Below are 21637 nucleotides of genomic sequence, written 5' to 3'. Positions count from 1 at the left end.
AAACCTTTAAACTGCATTATTATTACTATTATACATGTTATATATGCATCATGATGCATATATGTTGGTGTCACATCTTGCAGATGCTGATAGTTTTACATGATGTGGTCACTCTGGTGATGCTGCTGGCTGCTGCAGGACGACGATTTAAATCCATTCAAAACAAAGATAAAGCTATTTCTTACAAAGGTGTACAAAATAATGCTGTTTGGCACATGAGCTGTGATGATATGTCGGTCGGCATATGCACACGTTCTGTGGTAATTCATAAGAAGAAATTAAAATAAAGTAAATTAAAATAGTGCACCCTGTTCAAAGCCTTGAGTCCAGACATTCTGTCATATTGGAAATAACAGATAAATAAGAATAAGGCTTGTGAGTTCAGTCTTCTCTGTATTTTACAGCTTTCTGAGGTGAACAGTTCAAAGTGTGAGGTTTGTGGCTGATGTTGTGCTTAAATCTCAGGATGAACGAGTCACGCGTTCCCGTTTGGTCAGGGTGTTGATGGGATATGTGAGAACGTCAGCGCGTTTGGGTATTTAGTGACAGTAAGCCAGATAAATGTCAAAGGAGAATGGAAACAGGCTTAATCCTTAGTTCTGATTGGCTCTCAGCAGGTTTCTCCCAGAATTCTGTGCAGGTCTTCGAGCAGAACGCGTCCTTCTTCACTGCGACTAATGTTCCTCACCATCCTGTAAATATGCAAAAATAAAAACAAGAAGGCAATCAGAGATCAGACTTTCACGACATTCACGCAACAAGCCTCTGGCGGCCTCTGCTGGTCATATTAGCAAGTGCAGAAGCACAAATAAACAGACAGATTCACTAAAAACAATACTTCCATGGGATATTTTCGTCAGTGGCTTCAGAAAATATACCCACTGGGAAAAGATGCCCACAAACCGCTCCCTGTACCCTAACCCTAACCCTGCTGATGTTTTAGACAAAGTCTTTTCTATGACCCAATTACTTCCTGCGTTGTTCTGTGTCATTTGGAAATATAAATTATAACGTTGAGTCTTGATTTTTGAAGCCGGTTAAAACGTTTATGACAGAAAATAGATGATGTATGATTGATCAACAGTGCGTTTGACTGTTATCCTTTGTTTTAAAACCAGAAAAGAGGCCTTCACGTTTATGTCCATTACCACATTCCCGACGAGTCCTCGTGGAGCAGCTGGATGACATCACCACAGTTAAAAATGATGTCATCAGTGCTGGCCATGCTGCTCTCGACCATGACTCTGTACCTGCCCGCCACCTGGAACAGAAGAAAGAAAACAGTGAACATTTTAATCCTTAATCCTTAATCCTTAATTTAGTCCTTAATCTATATATTTTAAATCTACATGTATCTATACAGAGGTGTTTTATTGCAAATTTAGGATTATGTAAACGGCCCCTTTAATATCCTAACACATACTTATGTGAAGATATCTAACAAAAAGAGAAGTGAATAAACATAAAAATTAAAGTCAACATGCGGCAGGATATGAAGGAACTCCTTCACCAGTGGACTGGGCTGATCCTCCTCGTCCTCATCAGAGTCGGATATGTTGGAGAGATCCGTCGCGCCCCAGTCCTCCAGGCCTTCGCAGATCGCCACCGTGTGTGCGGGGACAGGCCAACCTGAAAGTGACAGACAACTGAGACGGTGCTAAAGTACAGCACTGTGACTTTAAATAGCTGCTTTAGTCCACACACAGTGGAACGTGAACACATGACTGTAAAGAAGCTTCTAACTGCTCATTGTGCACCACAGAGGATTTTGGATGTGTGCAGACTTTGTCCACCAGTATATGTTTATAAAAAAAAAACATTAATATTCTCCACTGAGCTTTGACTTAATCTTAAATAATCATTATGTACTGTATTATCTTCCCAACTGCTCTGGTATTTATGGCAAATAATACAAATATATGACAAAAACTGTATAAAAGGATTAAAGCGTCAAAGTTTGACAAAGTATTACACCCTTAGAAATAAGGGTTCCAAAAGTGTTCTTCCACAAGGGCTGAGGTTCTGCATGGAACCATTTGTTTTTCAAGGGTTCTTGGTAACACTAATGGTTCCAGTAAGAACCATTTTGATCCAGAGAACCCTATACACCCCTTTCCTGAATAAAGGGTTTTAAAAGGGTTCTTGGTAACACTAAGGGTTCCAAGTGGAACCTTTATAAAAGGTTCTACCTGGAACCAAAAAGGGTTCTCCTATGAGGACAAGCCGAAGAACCTTATATGGTTCTACTTAGCACTTTTATTTCTAAGACCGTACACTCTTAGAAATAAGGGTTCCAAAAGTGTCCTTCTACAAGGGCTGAGGTTCTACCTGGAACCATTTGCTTCTGGAAAACCCTTTCCCAAAGAAAGTGTTTTTCAAGGGTTCTTGCTAACACTAATGGTTCCAGTAAGAACCATTTTGATCCAGAGAACCCTTTAAAACCCCTTTCCTGAATAAAGGGTTTTAAAAAGGGTTCTTGGTGGAACCCTCCAAAAGGGTTCCAGGTGGAACCTCTATAAAAAGGTTCCACTTGAAGCCTCTCCTATGAGGACAAGCCGAAGAACCTTATATGGTTCTACTTAGCACTTTTTTTTTTTAAGAGTGAAGCGCCATGCATGAAAAAAAATATTGTCATGACTTGAAATTTTGAGAATAAAGTTGGAATATCTTGCAGATTAGGACAGGTACTGAGTGTCCAGGTTTACGACTTGAGTTCTGCGCGGTTGGTTCCATCACTAAAGAGAGAGACCTTACTTTATTGTTATTCTACAGTTTCCAGTGTCAGTCGGTCAAAACCTCACATTCCAACCGCGGCTGAAACTGACTGTCCAGCCTCTACTTCAACTTTATTCTAATCCTGAGAAGGCGACTTGAATCTCAAATTTAATCTCGACTCTTTTGACATGTCGAGATTAATCTCATCCCCCTGTGGACTTCTGAGTAATTAACATCGCTGAAGCCTCCATGACCTAGTTTTTGCTCACCCATCTCTTCCATGTCACATATATACACAGGGAAGATCTGTCTAGAATATGGACTTTTTACATTACTTTGATAAGATATGTTATTTACGTCTTTTTACTTGTCAAGAAAACATCGGCACATGCAGAACTGATGGCTGTTGGAGCATGTTCATAGGTTGATGACGTTTGATAGGTTTATTAGGTGTTTATTACAGTATTTCAAGGTCTTTTTTTCTTATCAGGACATATAATTTGATTTTAGCAAATCAGGTAAAACCCGTTTTAGAAACCAATGACATTCCAAGCAAGTGATTTGTGACAATGTTTGGCTTTGTTTGAATCTGTTTGTGTGACTCACTGCGTCGCGGCGATTGAACCACAGGGTCTGAGTGGGCTGGACTGCTGTGCTCTGACTCCTCCCCCCGGCGCCTGTGGGAGTGGCTTGTTGCCGACGAGCTATGAAGAACAGGGAGACACGCTGAGCAGCCTCCCACCGGCGCTCCGCCCCACGACACACACACATGTGATGCACTGAACGGCATCACCAAACACGACCAAAGACATGACCACAACAAACAAACAAACAAACAAACAAACAACGGACACACAACAACCATGTCACAAAAACGAACTCATCCACATTCTGGAAATCAATACAGCATTCGTTTCACTTCACAGTCACATATATTTCAGTGTCTGAATTTAAAGGTTGTTTTGAGTTTATAGCACATTTTTGTTATCACAGATCACTGCAATATATGGAAAGATTATTCCATCATAAATTATATAAGTTATTTTTCAGTGAGGTTTAACCTTCTTTATTTTAGCAGATGCATGAACTTTGTGCAGAAATCCATGAACCATCTGCTAAATAAAGTAGAACCTATACAAATGTTGTGCAATTTAATACTATTAACAACATGGTAGTTTCACACTATAGTATAACTAACTTTTAAAACCCTTTATTCAGAAAAGGGGTTTTAAAGAGTTCTCTGGATCAAAATGGTTCTTACTGGAACCATTAGTGTTACCAAGAACCCTTTTAAAACCCTTTCTTCAGGAAAGGGTTTTTCACAAGCAAATGGTTCCAGGTAGAACCTCAGCCCTTGTAGAAGGACCCTTTTGGAACCCTTATTTCTAAGAGTGTATAGCCAGTATTTTCAATCTTTTCACAGCATGACGATTGTGGACAACAGGAAACGGTGTCTTATTTGACATATGCTGCGTTCCAGAGCCCATCCAAACAAATGGGATGTGGGTCTTATTCTACCTGAATTGTACTAGCTCCTACTTCAAAGCATTCCAGCAATTGAAGTCGAATGTTAGAAAACATGGACGATCGCGGCGCTTTAGATTTATGTTTGAAGAGGCATTTTGACTGTCAGCAATTCAGTCTACTTACATACACAAGCGAGCCGTTTATGTAAAAGTCATACATATAACGTCATGAGTATACTTTTATCGTAGCCCTACATATCTTCATGCTAACGGATAACAACAATGACATAATTTCACGCCATAACATGGAAAACAAGTTGTGATAAAATTGCTGTGTTTAAAACAAGTCTATACACAGAAAAGTAAAGTTTATAACGTATTCGTGTGACTCCATGGGAGCCGCCATTATTCTCCAACGTCATTTTGGTGACTTCGCGATTAGGAGGTCCCACTTCGACAGGTATTCCAGTGCACTTTTTCTAGTTGGAGGCAGGATAAGTCCCACGTCCAACTAGTTTGGATGGGCTCTGGAACGCAGCATAAAGCTTCAAACCTTATTGAATTCAGACCATGCCAGCATGCTATTAGTAATAAAAACCTCACAAGCACACACCCATTCACACTTAGAAGCAAACCAGTCTCCATTATTGTCACTATCATGTCACAAAGAATCATTTACACACGAATCCCACTGATCATAATTTACGGACCCTTTAATGTTTAGACGGTTGCCTAACCCAAGGATCAATAAGACGACGTTAACACACTTAGGGACCATATAAAGTAGCCTCGGCGATGCGTCCATGCAGAGGTTTTCAATCATGGTCAACTGCTCTTTAAAGCTTCCGACCGCGGATTGTTAAACAGTGAGAAAACCATTAGTATTTATAGAAAACAGCTGGTTATAAAGCCGTCGTCATTCATGCATGCTGGTTCTGAAGGGTAATGACAAAAATGGTAATGCACAAGACTGCACTCACTCTCTGATTTACAGAAAACCTTCATGCTTTGACGATTAGTCGGCATGTGGGTGAAATTGGGGATTCTTATCAACAAATCATTTTGGAAATTGAATTTTTATCTACAGGTGAGAGAATCTTTTAATTCATCTGGCTTTAAATCAGTGTTCAAATGGAGGCTGGAATCTGCCCACTCTCACCACCACACACCAGCAGCAGCAGGTCACAGACCGACATAGACGATGACAGATAGTCATGCAGAGAGGATCACCTGTCAGAGACATGGTGGCCTGGAAGTGGACGACCTTCACCTGAGGAAAAGAAGAAGATATTTACAGGCGATTATCTGCTGTTCAAATGGCTGCTTAGCGAGAAACTATCGCCACTAAAGAGCAGAATGTCTTTAATGTACATTTAAGGAAAGAGGAAAAACATGGGTCACGAAGGTCCAGAAACTGACCGAGCTTCAGCTGATTGGTGAGAATTTTTCGGATCTCCGTCAGCCAAGCGACTTTGACCTCCACTGTTTGAGCCTGAACACACACACACACACATACACAAAACAAGGGATGTGTGTGAGTGAAACCAAAATCGGTTCAATAAAAGAACTGTTTGAAACAGAAAGTAGATCAGATACCTGAACTATGTAGACGACTTCTCTGCCACTGTACCAGATCTCAAATTTCTTCACATCTCCTTTCACTGTTTCTGTGATTCCCACTGAGCTCATCTGCAGAAAAAAAAGAGGAACAGTCATTCATTTCACTAAAACCTGTTAAAGTTACTGATTATTCATTAATAATCCGGGATAAACCTAATGCAATAATCCCTGGCCACTTTATTGGGTACACCTGGGTACAAGTTAATATCTTCTCAGTCAGTCACATGGCATTGAGACATTTAGACATGGTCAAGAAGACCTGCTCAAGTTCAAAACCAAGCATCAGAATGTGGAAGAAAGGTTATTTATGTGACTTTGAACATGACGTGACATGGAGTATATTTCAGAAACTGCTGATCTACTGGGATTTTCATGCACAACCATCCCTGGGGTCTGCAGAGAATGGTCTCCATCACTTGCAGTAAAATGGTTTGTGAGTGTAGACATCGTAAAAGTAAGATCTAATTGTATTGGTTGTTTCTAACTGTAGCTAATAAAGTGAGTGTATTGTTACTCTGAGGCACGACTTGAAGCTGTAGAAGGGCGTCCTGTCGTGGTTGTCCTCGTCCCTGCGCTTGCAGAAGAGCAGCGCGTGGTCATAGAGGAAGAGATGTCTCTGCATGGGTTTGAACCTGGCCAGCTCTTTCATGCGCACCGCTGCCCTCTTGTGGCTGATCCACACACTGAAGCTCCCCTGCATCACCATGCGGCCCAGCTGGCTGAGGTCACCCTGGGACGGACAGAGGAGACAGAAGTGTGTGAATTATAATATGTTTATGCAGAACATTTAAAAAGAAAATAAGACTGCAAAATCTTAATTATTACATTATTATTATAATATATATATTCTAACTATGTCTTAACTGGGCATAATGATGTTCATTAAAAAAGAAAACTAAATTGGAATTATAATATTGCAGATTATATGGGAAAACCTGTATTAAAAAAATATATAAAATAGAGAAAAAACTGTCTATATTTCCACTTCTAAATTAAAAAAAAAAAGACAAACAAAATTGCCAGCTTCCACCTGATATCCAGTGATGGCGATCTGGTGCATGGAGTCGTTGACAGACTTCAGCAGCTCCAGCATGGAGTCCAGCGCCTCCTGCAGTTCACAGCGGTATCGCTCCTCGGTGCAGTGCTTCAGCAGCTCCTGAACGACAGCAGAGTTCACAGAATGATAGTTTATCTAATCTGATGTTGAGTCGTTTGTCTTGATGTCGGGTTTAAAGAATATCCTGTCTGTCTTCATGCCCATTGGAAACATCCACATACAGTGTGTGATATCATTTATCTGCATCTTTGACTTGAGTAAACTCGATGGTCTCAGTGTCATGTGAATATGAGGACACAATTTTCCCTCAATAACTTCACACAGTTGCAGACAAATTGGTTTAAGGAGCCACTGGTGCACAATTGCGACAATCGTTGTCATTGTGCGAGATGCATTTCTGCATCTGTCTGACCAAACCTTGAGTAGCAGCTGGTACTTGGTGAGACGTTGGACTGGTTTGAGGAGGTAGGAGCCCAAACCCAGTTTGTGATCCAACTTCTTCTGGCAGTCCTGCAGACAAAGAGCAAAAGTAGAGACACATTACTCCCAGATATTTGCTTCCTGGCGCAGGAATATGAAGATTTTCTCATTCCTCATTGATGATCATGCATTATCTTAATGTAACTACCTGGAAGAAGGGCGAATCAGAGCACTGTCTCCATAGCAACTCGGAGCGAGGCTTGTTTTGGCAGTAACGCTCGTACACCTGGAACTTCTCTTTCTGCTCACGCCAACACAAATACACACACGTATAATAGCCCAATAAAATAGGACACTTAAAGGTGTCAGCGCCCATTAAGCGTTTTCTCACCCGATGTAAGAAGCAGGCCCCCACTCTCTCTGGAGTCTCCAGGCATCTCTGCAGATCTTGAAGAAACATCCTGAAAACAGAAAAATCAAAATAAAAGGAAATTGGATTTTTTTTGTGGAGTGAGGACAATTCTACAACAGCTTGTGTGTGTGTGTCCATGTGTAAAGTATCGGGGGGAGACTTGCCTGCTGTGGAACTGGTAAATCTCTGGCATGTTGCCAAACAGAACGTCCTTCTGGCTGCGCAGAGTGGCAGGGAGGAGATAAGCCGCAGATGGGTCCTCCATTTCTGCCCTGTAGCCCTGATAAGAGGAGAGGACGAGGGAGGGAAGTGAAAAATATTTTTTTTTTAAAAGGAAAAACATAAACTCAGTTTCAGCTTCTGAGGTCCAGGAGGTGCTGCTGTGTCGCCATCAGCATCCTTAATTCAACAGAGACCAAACCACAGACCAGCAAATAAGACCATTTTTCCAATTTGGTGGACAATAAAGACGTACTCTATTCTGTTCTGTACATAAAAATGCATATAATCTTCCAGATTGAGAGGTGAAGCCCAGGAAGTATGGTGGGATTAGCTGCTTTATCCACCAGGGGGCTGCAAAATTAATTTTATTTTGACAGTTTTGAAAGAGAGACATAGAGAGAGGCTGTCTGCATGAGTCCATCAGGGTTAGGAGGAGAGTGGGCAGTGAAAGGACGACTATAAGTCCATGTGCATATGGACCTCTCTCCATATCCTGCATTCACAGACGTATAGTCCACTCACTTAACCGATATGACCTAACGCGCACCGCTAATGGACATGCGTTTATATCTAAGAGTCATGCACTTCAGCTTTAATGGCCTCACTCGCTTCTTTCTTGTCCTTAATCCATAGACCACGGTCAATTTTGTAAATGATTGCAATTAAGAACGTCACATATGAGTGGACACCAGTGGGATTGTTAATATCGCGCCTATATGAGTATATGAGCCTATACTGAAAACTAACACATCATTAGAATAGTGGTATAAGGTCAGCTACAGTGGGAATAGGAATCTGCAAAAAGCAACAAAATGCCATAAAATGTGAAACTCACCAGGAGGACAGACAGAAGTTCGTCCACATAGATCCTCTCTGTAGCAATCAGCTCCTTAATAATATGTCTACAGAGAATAAAAGCAGGGAAATAATAATTGTAAATTGAAAGCCAAAATTAAATACATGTTTAATGCAACTGTTTACACTGCAAAACTTGAATTAAAATGCTTAAAGTGAGCTCTCAGGTGAAAGACTGCGCACCGAGTGACCTGCTCTGGATTGTCTTCTGCCTCTGAATCAGTCTCAGGAGTGAGGCCGTACAGACAGCTGCGGTTGCCCTGGTAATCATGCATCACCTCAATCTGAGAACACACACAAAAACACACCAAGTCTTATACTAATTATACATGTTTAGTCCTTAGAACATAGAGCATTGCTTTTTTTTCCATTTAATTATACAGTATATACAGAGGGTATAAGAATGTGCAATATAGAGTGTCTTATATGCTTTTTATCAGCACCACCTACTCAATCTGATCTGAAAGTAGTAAAAAATTAAAAAATCAACAGATACAGGCCTCTACCAAACGGTTGAGACGTCTGTTATAAACCTGGTTTGCATAATTCATAAATGTACATTCATAACAAGTCACACAGCTTGATGCATTTTTCAAAGAGATATAGTGACTTAAAGTGTGGTCGACCAAATGGTTGAGTAGAACCTTAAAGGGTTAAAGCCGGAATATGTGACCTATAAACACACACCCCCCAGGATGTCCATATAAGGAGTTGTGCATTATTGCTACAGCAATTTACCATGGTTGCACCAGTGGCACATATATGTGCCGCATGAGCACTAAGGGATAGTTAAAATAAAAAGATAAATGTAAAAAATAACAGCACTTTTGCTCTCTTATGTTTGAAAGACGGAGAAAAACTCAACATTTTCGAACCACACGAACCTTGCGCTGAGAGTTGTTCCTCCTCGCCGCTTTCTTGCCAGGGAGTATGTCAAAGGAGAACTTGGAATTCAGGACGTTTAAGTCGACACCTGCAGACATTTTGACAAACGGCGGGAAGAGACGTCACATGTTTATGACGGTGGGCGTGAGACGACGTCAGAGGGATTATCGTACCATGTTTGGGGGAGAAGAGGTGTGACTTGCAGCGCTGTGACGTCTGGTCCGGTTCAGGCCTCGGAGCCACCGGCTGAATGGGTCTGACCTGCACGTCTGCCAGCTTCCTCAGACACTGCTCCCTGTTTCTGATCATAGACTGCATCGAGTTCAGCTTCTCTGTTACCATGGCGATTTGGGACTAGAAAGAAGACGGAGGTACAGGCTCAGTCGGGCTTAGTGGGTCAAATATGAGTATGTGTTGTTGGTGTGTTACCTGCAGCTGTGGGGTGAGTATGGCTTCAAACTCCAGACTCAGAGTGTCCTGGTTGTTTTTCACTGCCGACGGCGCCCTCTCCTGGTGACAGCTCAGGTAGTGCAGTGCCTCCTGAGCTCCTTCTTTGGTCTGAAACTTGTCGACCATCTGACTCGCCAGAAGATAAGCGCCTTCGTCGCACCACCGAAGTGCCTGGAAACAACAGAAACAGAAAGAAAAGAAGGTACACAACATGAGTATATTTTGCACAGAGGAAATTTGATTTAATAAAGAAAGAATTACGCATAAATCAAAGTGTATTTCTTACATCCTCGAGGCGTCGCAGCAGGTCTCGGCCTCGAGTGAGCGAGGCCCGCTTGGTGCGTATGGCGTTGGTGATGACGTCGCAGTGGTGCCGCAGCTCGTTGCAGTGCTGGATGATGAGGGCCAGGGCGTAGTGATGGTTGGTGGCCAACTGGTGACCATGCAGGATCAACACCTGAGCGTGAGCCATCTCCTCCTGATGCACAATAAAACACAAAATGTGAGTCTGAGTTTAGTTTTAGTTAATCTTAACAAGTACTATAACCTTTACATGAATAAAAATGAGTAAAAAGACAGTATTATTATCATTATAATGTAATAATATTACAATATACTGCATTTTTACCAGCATGTCATGTCAAAGCAAAGCAAAGCCCCCATATCGCCCCATATTTTAAGGCTACCTTAACCTTTCATTTTAAAGAAATTATACAACTACATAAACACACTTATAGGTACACTCTGAGAAATAAAAGTGCTAAGTAGAACCATATATGGTTCTTCGGCTTGTCCTCATAGGAGAACCCTTTTGAAGGGTTCCACCAAGAACCCTTTTAAAACCCTTTATTCAGGAAAGGGTTTTTAAAGAGTTCTCTGGATCAAAATGGTTCTTAGTGGAACCATTAGTGTTACCAAGAACCCTTGAAAAACCCTTTCTCCAGGAAAGGGTTTTCCAGAAGCAAATGGGTCCAGGTAGAACCTCAGCCCTTGTAGAAGGACCATTTTGGAACCCTTATTTCTAAGAGTGCAGTACACTCATTTTCTGCCTATAAACCCTACTAAATATGACACACTTTTAATTTAAAGCTCCTGCCGATGCCATAAACCCAGACACAAAACATCGTCCTATTATGTATTTCATGTTTTCAGTCGTGTGCGTGCTGTTTGTGACCTCAGCTTGTTTGTCCAGCATCTCCAGGTCTTTGAGAAGCTGCTCTGTCTGAACCAGCGTGGAGCCCACCGAGGCGATCCCCTTCTCCTGGGCAGAGATCTGCTCCAGCTCCTCGTCCATCTAAACGCGGGAGTTGGAAGTTAAGGGTCGCAGAGGCAAAACAGAGGAGTCAAAACTGCCGTGTTACAGGGAATAAAATCCACACCTGCTGGAAGCTGATTTCATACTGAAGCAGCTGGAGAAACTGCTGCAGCTTCAGGTGGTGTTTCTCAAAGAAGCCATCGAATGCCTCCTCCATGTCTCTGAGCTGATTCAGAAGCCTGAAACATACGTGTGCACACGTCACATTTTCTCTGTGAACTTTGGCCATGAAAAGCAGCAAATGGTGGAAAATGTTAAACCATGTTTCTAATATTAGCTACCTATGAACAGTGTCCATGTCTGTCTGTATTTCCCCCTCCTCCTCTGCATCTCTCTTTGCGGCCTTGACAGTTTGCAGGTTTGAAAGAAGGAGGCGTCCTTCTTTCATCACACCGCGGATATCATCCTGGAACAACAGAGGGGAAAATGTCATCACTCGACCACACAATAACATCTGTAAGGAACACAAAAACTGCCACAGGCTTTAGGGAGATCGTGAAAAAGGCCAACAAAAGACAGGAGGAGCGCCAACCTTCATCTGTCTGTACCGCTGTGTGTGTGTGTGCAGCAGGAACTCAATGGCGTTGGATTCGTCGGGGATTTCGGTCTCGGAAAGTTCGGATCCGAAGCCCTGCAGCAGCTGTGCGATCTCCTTCACTGTCACTGCGAAGGTCTCGATGGACTGAAGGTACAAAAACACACACACAAGCCCATTATCTAACATTTCTCAAGATAATGCTTTGGTAGATTGTTGACATGAGAGACTATGAAGTGTTCACCGTGCGAAGGACGACCCAGTCACTTTGGCAAACCTCCACTTTTGCAGTGAAGTCTGACGTCAGGTGGTTTTCGTCGATGTAGCGCAGGAGTTCTCCAACTGAGCGCAGCATCACCACCTCCACAGAGAACAGCAGCAAAAAGTGTTGATGTTAAACTTGAACAGAGCAACTCATATTTTAAATTATTGTATTTTAAGGGAATTTAGAGACATTTTCTGTCTGTATTCATGTATAGAATATAGTGAAACAGTTCATTTTCCAACCTCTAACTGTTCTATAACAATAGTTTCAGTTATTTTCATTAAATATAAGAAAAAATAAAGGGATGGGACGCCATCTTTTTAATAACTTTTTTAATATTAGTCCAATAAAGTCATTTAGAACTATGGAGCTGTTAAAAACACATTACTTTTGCTGATTTTTATTCACATTTTGCAAACTTGTATCGGACTTTACTTCATCTGTCCGATATCCGATCCAGTGTTTCTGACCAGTATCGAACTGATACCAATGCCGACCGATACCGATTCCCATCCCTGGTTTTGATGAGTATTTTGGGCTTCCAAGTAAGTTTATATATAAACATATACTCTTAGAAATAAGGGTTCCAAAGGGCTGAGATACTACCTGGAACCATTTGCTTCTGAAAAACTCTTTCCCAAAGAAAGGGTTTTTCAATGGTTCTTGGTAACACTAACGTTTCCAGTAAGAACCATTTTGATCCAGAGAAGCCTTTAAAACCCCTTTCCTGTAAAAAGGTTTTTAAAAGCGTTCTTGATTGAACCCTCCAAAAGGGGTTCTCCTATGAGTACAAGCCGAAAAACGTTATATAGTTCTACTTGATAAGGTACAGAAATGTAATTTTAAATATGAATCATCAACTCTTGACTTCCCATCACTCGTCATCATTTTCCTCACCGGCATTTTCAGCAGGAAGTCATCCTGGCTGAAGCGAAAGCCCAGATCGGTGCTTGAAGACGGACTGGGGGCCGAACTTAACAGGCTGCTGGGATTGAGCACCAAGACCAAATGCAGATTGCCTGGAAATGACGTCTGAAAGAGGCATTTTGTCATTTTATTTGCTTGTTCCCGGCTGTGCTATTAATAGATGCTGCGAGAACCCGGAAGAGGGGTGGGGGGGGGGGGGATGAGCGTCAGGACAAATGACATCAGAGGTGATACATGAAAATATTCCACTTTCACAGGAGGTCATATCAGGTTGAATACATGACCCATTTTGCCACTAGGTGTCACACTTTCACGAGCATCACACACCAAAACAAATGCTATTTTCTCCTTTTGCACCAAAAGCCTGATTTGCAAGCAGTTTATTGCTTTTAAAGTGCACATTTAAAAGATACAGACACACAATGACGATGTTGCCTCAACAGTGTGGATTTACTATTCTCCACAGCATTGCTGGATGACACGGCGGCTACTACAGAGCAGGAAAACGACAGGAAGTGGTGAGGCAGACAGAAGTGTGGACGTGACAGCAGATTAGTGTTCGACGTGCAGCCTCAACACAGCATCAGCATCAATCTGGGAGTTGTTAAGTGTTTGGCTGACTCTGCTCATGTGTCCTTCTAAGCTCCTTGATTATTCACTGTCCTGCCTCTGCATTGTCTCTCACAGGCCTGACATCGTCTGCTTTATCACTGTAACAACAAACATGAGATATGTCCATTTATCTGTGAGTCCTGGGTCTTTCCAACGCGATGATAAGCCATGTGTTGAGGTTATTACTCCTTCTTAAAGGCAAATAACTTCCATGATATTAGAACTGCAACAATCTGCCCCTTAGACGTGAGTATTTTCTGGTTTCTTCGCTCCACATAATAAATAAATCATTAAAACTGAATCAAATTGGTTGGTTTTTTCCAGTCTACGACGCATTTTCTCACAGGATTTTGCAAACATCAGCCTAATGTCAAGGCTGCAGCACCTAATTGAGAATTATCTATGTGAACTGGTTTGAGGGTGTTTTTTCTTGATCGCAAAACACAGGTCTGTGATTTAAGCATTTTGGGTTTGCAGATATAATGAGATGTTCACAGTTTTTCTAATGTTTTATGGTTCAAACAACAATCAACAGACTAATTGATAATGGAAATAATCATTAGCTGCAGCCTTCATGTGAGAAAACAGCATTATTTACCTAATCCTCAACTTCAACTGTCATCTGATTGTGTTATTCTCAACCCCAACACATTGTGTACATCAGCACTGAGGGTGTTTTTGGCTGACTTTTTACACTTTGAACCTCAGAGTTAATAAACCATCATCGTCAATGTGACTGATTTTCTCGGCCCAATCACAGGCCACAAAATAGTCCCAAAAGTTATAGCTTCAACAGCAGACTTTTACACAGAAATAATGTGCGTGCTAATCGTTATTTCAGGTCATTGTGATCTTCTTCTTGACTTCATAATGCAAACATGGTGGAAGTTGCATTGGTTTCTGTGCAGCACCATTTGCACATTATTGGCTGTTGGAGACACAGAAGCTGCACAAACTTAAGCACATTATACACTGCAGTTCACACACACACACACACACACACACACACACACACACACACACACACACACACACACACACACACACACAGGTTTGCACAGCTATTCTTCCTAGGACTTCCATTCATTTGGACAGCCTCAACAAAACATTGGCCCTAACCTCAACCATCATTGCCACAACATTCAAATCTTAACCCTAAACTTAACCAGTTCCTCCTCATCAGGACCAGGTTTTTCTCTCTATACTGAGACTACAAGGTCAGTGTTTATGCCTGAAAAGCTCCCACACACAAACACAAGCACACACATTTGTCATTGGCCTGTCCTGCAGACTCCTGACACTGATCTCTGCATCTGAACAGGCTGTTGGTGGAAGAACCACGTTTGCACTGCAGTTTTAAAACACCCCAGCCTCTCTCTCTACAGCTCATCCACCTCTCCTCATCTCTCTGCTGCAGTATCCTCACTGCCTTCCTCCTCCCTCTTCTCCTCCTACTCCTCCTCCGGCGGATCTTACCGCGGCCCGGCGCAGACGGGGGAACCCCCGCAGTGGGTTGGACTCGGCCATGACTTCAGGCGTTTAACCTTCTTCTCCCTGGTACCGGGAGCGGGAGCGGGACCGGGCTGTTGGGAAGTCTGCAGCGGGACGCGCCGCGCGCGGTGTCGGGGACGAGCAGCCGCAGCGATGGCACGTTACCGTCCACTGCTGCAGTGTCCGGGCGGGAGGCGCTCAGTGCGTGCGCTCAGTGCGCTCATGTGCGCACACCTCAGCTCAAAGGCACTACTGTTGTGGAGCAGAAGGATGCGGGGTGTGTTTCACTCACCTGACGTCAAAGCATCAATAACTTGGCACTAAAATGCCCATACACTTAAAATAAAGTTTAGATTTAAAATAAGCGCAAAAATAAGGGATATTGTGTTTTTTATGTAACATAAATTGTCTTCATGTTTCTGACAATAAAATATACTATTGTCCTCTTTTTTAAATTCAAAAACAGGAGAAAAAGTGATGCTGACTGTAATTGTATACTGAAAACACTAGATGGCGCTTCAAAACAAGGAAGTGATGAGAGGCAACATTTGGTTCACTATTTTTGCACAGATGAACCAGATATTAGTGCGTCTCTGTAAATCACATCCACCAATGCACCGTTTACCCACTGAATTCCACCGATAAACATTGAATATCGAGAATATTAGATTGAAAATGGTCAGAATGCCAGTTCATGTGTGCTGCATATACATGAGATCAGGTTGTCTGGTACACTGACAGTACAAAAAGGGATAGTTTGTAAGTTTCGTAAATGTGATAGTTGGTATTAGTGACATATTATCAGCACAGGGAAATCACTGTTTATTTAAAAAAAATAAAATAAAATTAGCTCCTCCTCTTCCAGGAAGTGACAGGCCATAGGACCTCCTCCTCTGTGTCCTTTTGTCTGCAAACATTTCAGGTGCAGACAAAGTTTGCTGCCATTGCCCAATGATGTCTTTTTACTCTTCACTGTAAGTCATCACTTTTTTCTTCCGTGTTCACCTGAATGCTAATGCTAATGCTAATGACGATGAAAATGATGAAAGTCATTTGTTTTTCACACGTTACATTTATGATTTAACCTAATCCAATACTGAAATTACAACAAATGTGAGTAAAATGTGTAAAAACGTTTTTATTGTTATTGTGAACTATACTTTTATTTTTGAAATTTTACCAAACCGCAGTTACTATTTCCCAAGAAGTTAGACTTTTGTTTTCACTTGACCTGCCCCCTACTGGCCAGACTAGATACACATTTTGTTGTTATCACAGTTTTGATGGTATATTGTATTTTGAAACTGACACGATTAACGTACGATTAACATACAATTTACATTGTGGTCATGGTCACAATAGCCTTTTCTCTTCGTCTTGTGAAATTTAATGCAACTTAGTTTCTGCTTTGTCCTACCAAGTGTCACCTCTGGGTGCGCTACTGAGCCATTTTGCACCACTTTTAAGTATTTCCCTTATTCTAGGGCCAGTTCTGATTTGCATGCCAGTTTTCGACCATTTTCACTAACGTTAAGTGCCTAAAAAATGGTGATTCTATACAAGTTCAGACAACTTCTGGGTTCGTTATTTACATTTAAAATGTTGATTCTTGATATTTAAATTATACATGCATATCAGTATATTTTTTTCTCGCCCCCTCTTGAATAATTCTGTACAAATAAACATGACCTTTGCTGTGCGGTCATGAGTTAGTGCAGGAAGAACCTCGTCACAGACGATCACACTGTCACGTTGGCCTGAGGTTGCCAGTCAAAAAGGCTGAGAGACACTTTCCTGGAAACAAAGTGCACAGAGAAAGCAGTGATTTACCTGGAGACAGAATCACATGTTTCCATAAAACCCATGCCTTTTTAGCTTCACTTCAAAAGATCACTATACTAGTTGTGATGGAAATCCTTGTTTGTGTAAATATTCATTCATAATTAATACTATTTATCCTTCTAGCTATAATGTGGCACTACTGGCTTTCACACAAAATGGATGTGAGCCTAAAGTGGTCCACACAGAGACGTATCCATTCATCCATCATTCAAAACTGCTTCCTGGATCCAGTATTTGAATATGCACCATATTAGATGTTATTTGAGTCGCTGTCTTTTTGTCATCACAGGAATCAAATTTAAGTGATTGTTTTTAAATCCCTCGATGGTCAGTTTTCCGTCTACGTGTCAGACTTGCTCTAAGTACACTGAACATTCAACCACAATGCTGCTCTCTGTCGGAATCAGCCTCCAGTCGTAATTAATTAAAAACAGCACCAACTGTAACCTGTTCTCTGCTGCTTAATCCTCTACTTAACTTAAATGAACTATTCCTTGTTGTATAATTCCCCATTTTATAGCTATATATAGCTTTATAGCTATATTTCACCTTTATATTAAAGCTACAGCGCCTTAGTGCCAGTACCAACTGGCCATAAAAGAGTTGCATAAAAAGTGGATAGGACAAATCCACTGTGACGACTCCTGTTTTTGTCGCAGCCAAAATGAGAGAAGAAAAAGAGGCAGAAGTCAAAGGTTTTACATCATATTTGACCTATATTGTGTTTTAAATACACTCTGTTGAACCGTATCCATTTTGGCACAGTCATCATAGTCCTGTGGAGCTTTACTGAACACCATCTTAAAGCTTTTTATTGTGTTTTATTTTATACAAATTATAAAATGATTATTGTCTTTTAAGTATTTCTTATCATAGGTTAATTTTCATCTGTGGATTATCATACAATTGATTTTGGCACCTTGTGACAGAGAATCAAAAATGATTCCCCAAAATCAAAATATTCAACTATCACTACCTGAAAGGTCATTCCGCCTAATCTGCAGCAGGCTACTGAGAATGTGTTGAGTAAGGCAGCTTACTTTGACCCCGCTTCGATCATCCGCATCGTAACAGGAGGGGGGAGCCCTTAATCTGTGCAGATTAGACGGATTGAGGATCTCCACGCTATAACACAAAGTGCGTGACCTTTACATATAAACAAATGTGCACCGCTGAATTAACCAGATTCACTGTAATATTTGTTAAATTCATAAGCACATGTAGAATTTTCAGATTTGTAATACATGTTATAATTCTAATCTTGCAGTTTAACCCTTTAAGGTATGCACCAAGAAAAAAGAAAAAAAATATATTTAATTTAATTAACTTATGATAACAATAACGTCAATCAGTATTTATTTATTTTTAAATTAGACCCTACAGTATTTCAGATACAGGCCTCTACGTCTGTTCAACAACAACAACAACAACATTGCTGTAGTAAAGCAAGACGACTGCAAACTGTGTGGAGAATGACTGACGACACAGGAAGCGTCCACGGAATCTTTCACAGAATTCTACCTGTTGAAAAAGCATGTTTTCAGCTTCTTTCAAATAATTCTACATCATTTCTGTTTGCAAAGATCAGACAAACAGTCATAGAAAACCGATATGAGCAACAATGAGACATTGTTTACGTGCCTCTTCTAAATTAAGTAACAGCTTACGCAAAGATCAGGCAAAAAATAGCAGGTTAAAAGGTTATAAACAGTCAACACGCCTGTGTCACAATTAAACACAAAGGTGACCCGAAGATGTTCTGATTTAATTCTGAATTAAAGGAGATTTTTTTATCCTTTGATTTTGTGGAGAGGTGGAGAGAGGGATTATTGGTGGACTACGCCACGGCCATGTGTTGGTTGTGTTGCATGTGTCCCCCTGTGATTTAGCCGCCTGGTATTTTTAAACTGTTTGTAGTCCAAAAAAAGAAAAAAGAGCCACCAGCTGATTGCTTAACCAGATTACGAAGCTGTAATGACACGGTTAAATCCGAGCGATGCGCAGAGAGAGGCTGACGGTATAAGAAGGCAGATCGGCCATCGCAGACCACACTCTCAACTTCACCTGGCACACTCAAGATCACTGACAGCTGAGAGGTAAGCCTCATATACAGTATATGTGTACCGATGAATGAATAGGTGATAGAATAATTGGGTCTAAACTTGCCTATATTTTGTTTGTGTGGCTTTAATTTTGGATCAGAAAGTGGTAAGAAAATGTCTCTTAGGACAGGATAATGTGTTACCATGTTAGCACTTTTTAATGGCATTTAAAATTCAAATTCAAAATCATGTATAAAGTCAGACATTCGCCACTCTGTCCACCAGAGGAGCTCACGCTTTAGTGTGGACCAAAACAGTGAGATAATGTAAACACTAAAACTTAGAGAAGCAACATCACCAATTTGGTTGCGCTTGAACAACATAATGTACACAAAACCCCTGCTCTCTGTCGCCCTCTTCCTCTATCAGTGGTACTGCGGCCTCACACCAGGAGTCGGCTCCTCTTTCTGCTCTTCCTCTCCACTTCATTTCCTTAAATAATTTTAAGATAAAGTGGCAGAGCTTTTTGTGTCGAAGTGAGATTTTCAAAATAAAAGCATGCTGATGGGTTTTTTTTTATATTGTTACAGCGTTTGTGTTGAGTTATCAAGTCATATTTTATGCACGTAGACAGATAAATGTGTAGAAGAAAGACATGTGGTGCATATTATGAGGAAATAATTATGTCACTCTGAAGACAAGAGGTCCAGGATGTCTCTTTTTGGACTGTGTTCATGGTGATTTAACAGTTCTGATGAAGCACAACTCAGATGTTTACGTGCATGCAGATACAACTCTTGAGGATAAAGTTGTTTATTTCATTTTGAGTTGTGTGAGGATCACTATTTAAAGTGGAAAACTGAGTGGGTGAAGTGCAGTTGTTGGAAGAATGAAGGAAGGATTTAGATTATTTACATGTTTAAAGGATGTGCCCGTGCTGAAACAGCACCATGCTGAAACAGCTGCATTTTTTTTTTACAGTTTAAACCATCAGATTAATTGTATATGGAGCCCAAATTACAATCCATACATGTCCTAAAACCCTTGGTTGAAATTAGGGGGAAAACTGGGGAAAAACCCAAGAGGAAGAGCCCAATTCCAAAGAAAAACCACTTATTGGTTTCAAATTCTGGGACATATAACCTTTGTTTGTTACATTATTGGTTCAATGCCAAGAAACCCCCCCCCCCACATATTTTTACTTATAGAATTGTAATTTCTACTCAGTATTTAACTCAAATTCAGTCTGAGGATTGTTAAAGAAAATAGCAAATTTAATGGAAAAGCAAATGCACAATTTTCATTTAATTGGGCTGTGTTTTTAAGTGTTTGGAGGTAAAAATTGTCTGTCAATGATTCCCGAGAATAGCTCTTAGGTCCCTTTCTGGTGTAATCCATGTTATGGAACCACTGTATCGTGGGGCTCCTCCTAGGACTTACCATCTCTAAGAATACCACTGCAAGTAACTGAATGGGTTTGATCCCTTTAAATGTCCTTGAATAGTTCACTCCAGCAACAGTATTAGCATCACTCAGGAGAACACAGAGTGACATAATCGTGAGTGCTATGTAAAGCTGCCCAGGAGTGTGTGATGGTGTGATGACTGCGTGTGCTGGATGATGGTGGCAGTTTGCAGGTAACAGACAACAGCTTCGGCTCAGGAGCCTTAACACTGTTGGTGTAATCTTATCACCGTGTATTAACCTTCCGTACTCTCAGAACAAAATGCATCAGCTCCGGCTGCAATGACTTCATGACAAAGTTTGACTGATGCTATGAATTCCTAAGTGACGTATTTTTTCTTTTGTCCCAGCAGAAAGCTTCTTAGGATTCTTCAGAGATGGCAAAGTGAGTACCTGTCAAATAAGTCCACAACAATGATGATTTAGTACAAGTTAAAGTATGACTGAACGCACAAAGAAACCCTCATAAGGAGTTCCAGAAGTTCTACTGCTCATTCACCAGTTTGTTAAACGCTTCTTACCCAATCTTGCTCCAATGCTGCTGCTGCTGTATACACACAAATGCTCCCTCAATCTGGTCTGATAGTCTTGCTTCACAGAGCTCATTTTCAGATAGCCGCGCGCAAATAATTTCTGTTCTGAGCTTACTTACCGCAGCTTTAAAAAAATATAGAGCTGTGTTTTGCGTCGTTATTGTGCAGCATCTTCCAAGCTGTAATCACCAAAAATGCATATTGCCAAAAAAGAGGTGAAATACTGACATTTCAACCTGATTTAAAGAACTTAATTGCAGGGACTGATGGAGTTCAGCCAACTCCACGTATTTACTAAAGGTTTGTAGAGGCTTACAGATCCGTTAAATGTGGACTTGGATTGTAGCACCCACAAATAAAGCACTCTATTTGTGGACCATTTGTGGCTCCGTCACCTGGGTCAGCTTTTCAATTCGGGGGCATGATGAACTTAAGCTGCTCCACACTTAGGTTTTGCTAACGGGATGAAAGATAATCAGGGATTAGTGGCCCTTCTGTTGGTTACCAAC

The 21637-nt window shown here is 41.1% G+C and overlaps 1 protein-coding gene across 1 annotated transcript; it reads right to left on the bottom strand.

Moving 5' to 3' along the window:
• Positions 1-610: 610 nt before the first annotated feature.
• Positions 611-15283, bottom strand: mcf2b (MCF.2 cell line derived transforming sequence b; the record flags this gene model as incomplete). The annotated part of the gene is made up of 25 exons (XM_083888794.1): positions 611-692; positions 1149-1261; positions 1511-1629; positions 3322-3494; positions 5561-5673; positions 5778-5870; positions 6316-6531; positions 6832-6957; positions 7276-7368; positions 7487-7579; positions 7670-7739; positions 7855-7970; positions 8748-8814; positions 8951-9051; positions 9652-9740; positions 9826-10006; positions 10082-10273; positions 10389-10580; positions 11277-11396; positions 11482-11596; positions 11699-11823; positions 11950-12099; positions 12197-12313; positions 13115-13249; positions 15233-15283. 25 exons carry the CDS (start codon positions 15281-15283, stop codon positions 611-613), a joined length of 3042 nt encoding a protein of 1013 aa, XP_083744920.1.
• Positions 15284-21637: the final 6354 nt, after the last annotated feature.

The sequence above is a fragment of the Microchirus variegatus genome (assembly GCF_963457635.1).
Source record: "Microchirus variegatus genome assembly, chromosome: 5".
NCBI classification, from domain to species: domain Eukaryota; kingdom Metazoa; phylum Chordata; class Actinopteri; order Pleuronectiformes; family Soleidae; genus Microchirus; species Microchirus variegatus.
The sequence above is the reverse complement of the archived record's forward strand: the minus strand, read 5'-3'. Positions and strand labels throughout refer to the sequence as shown.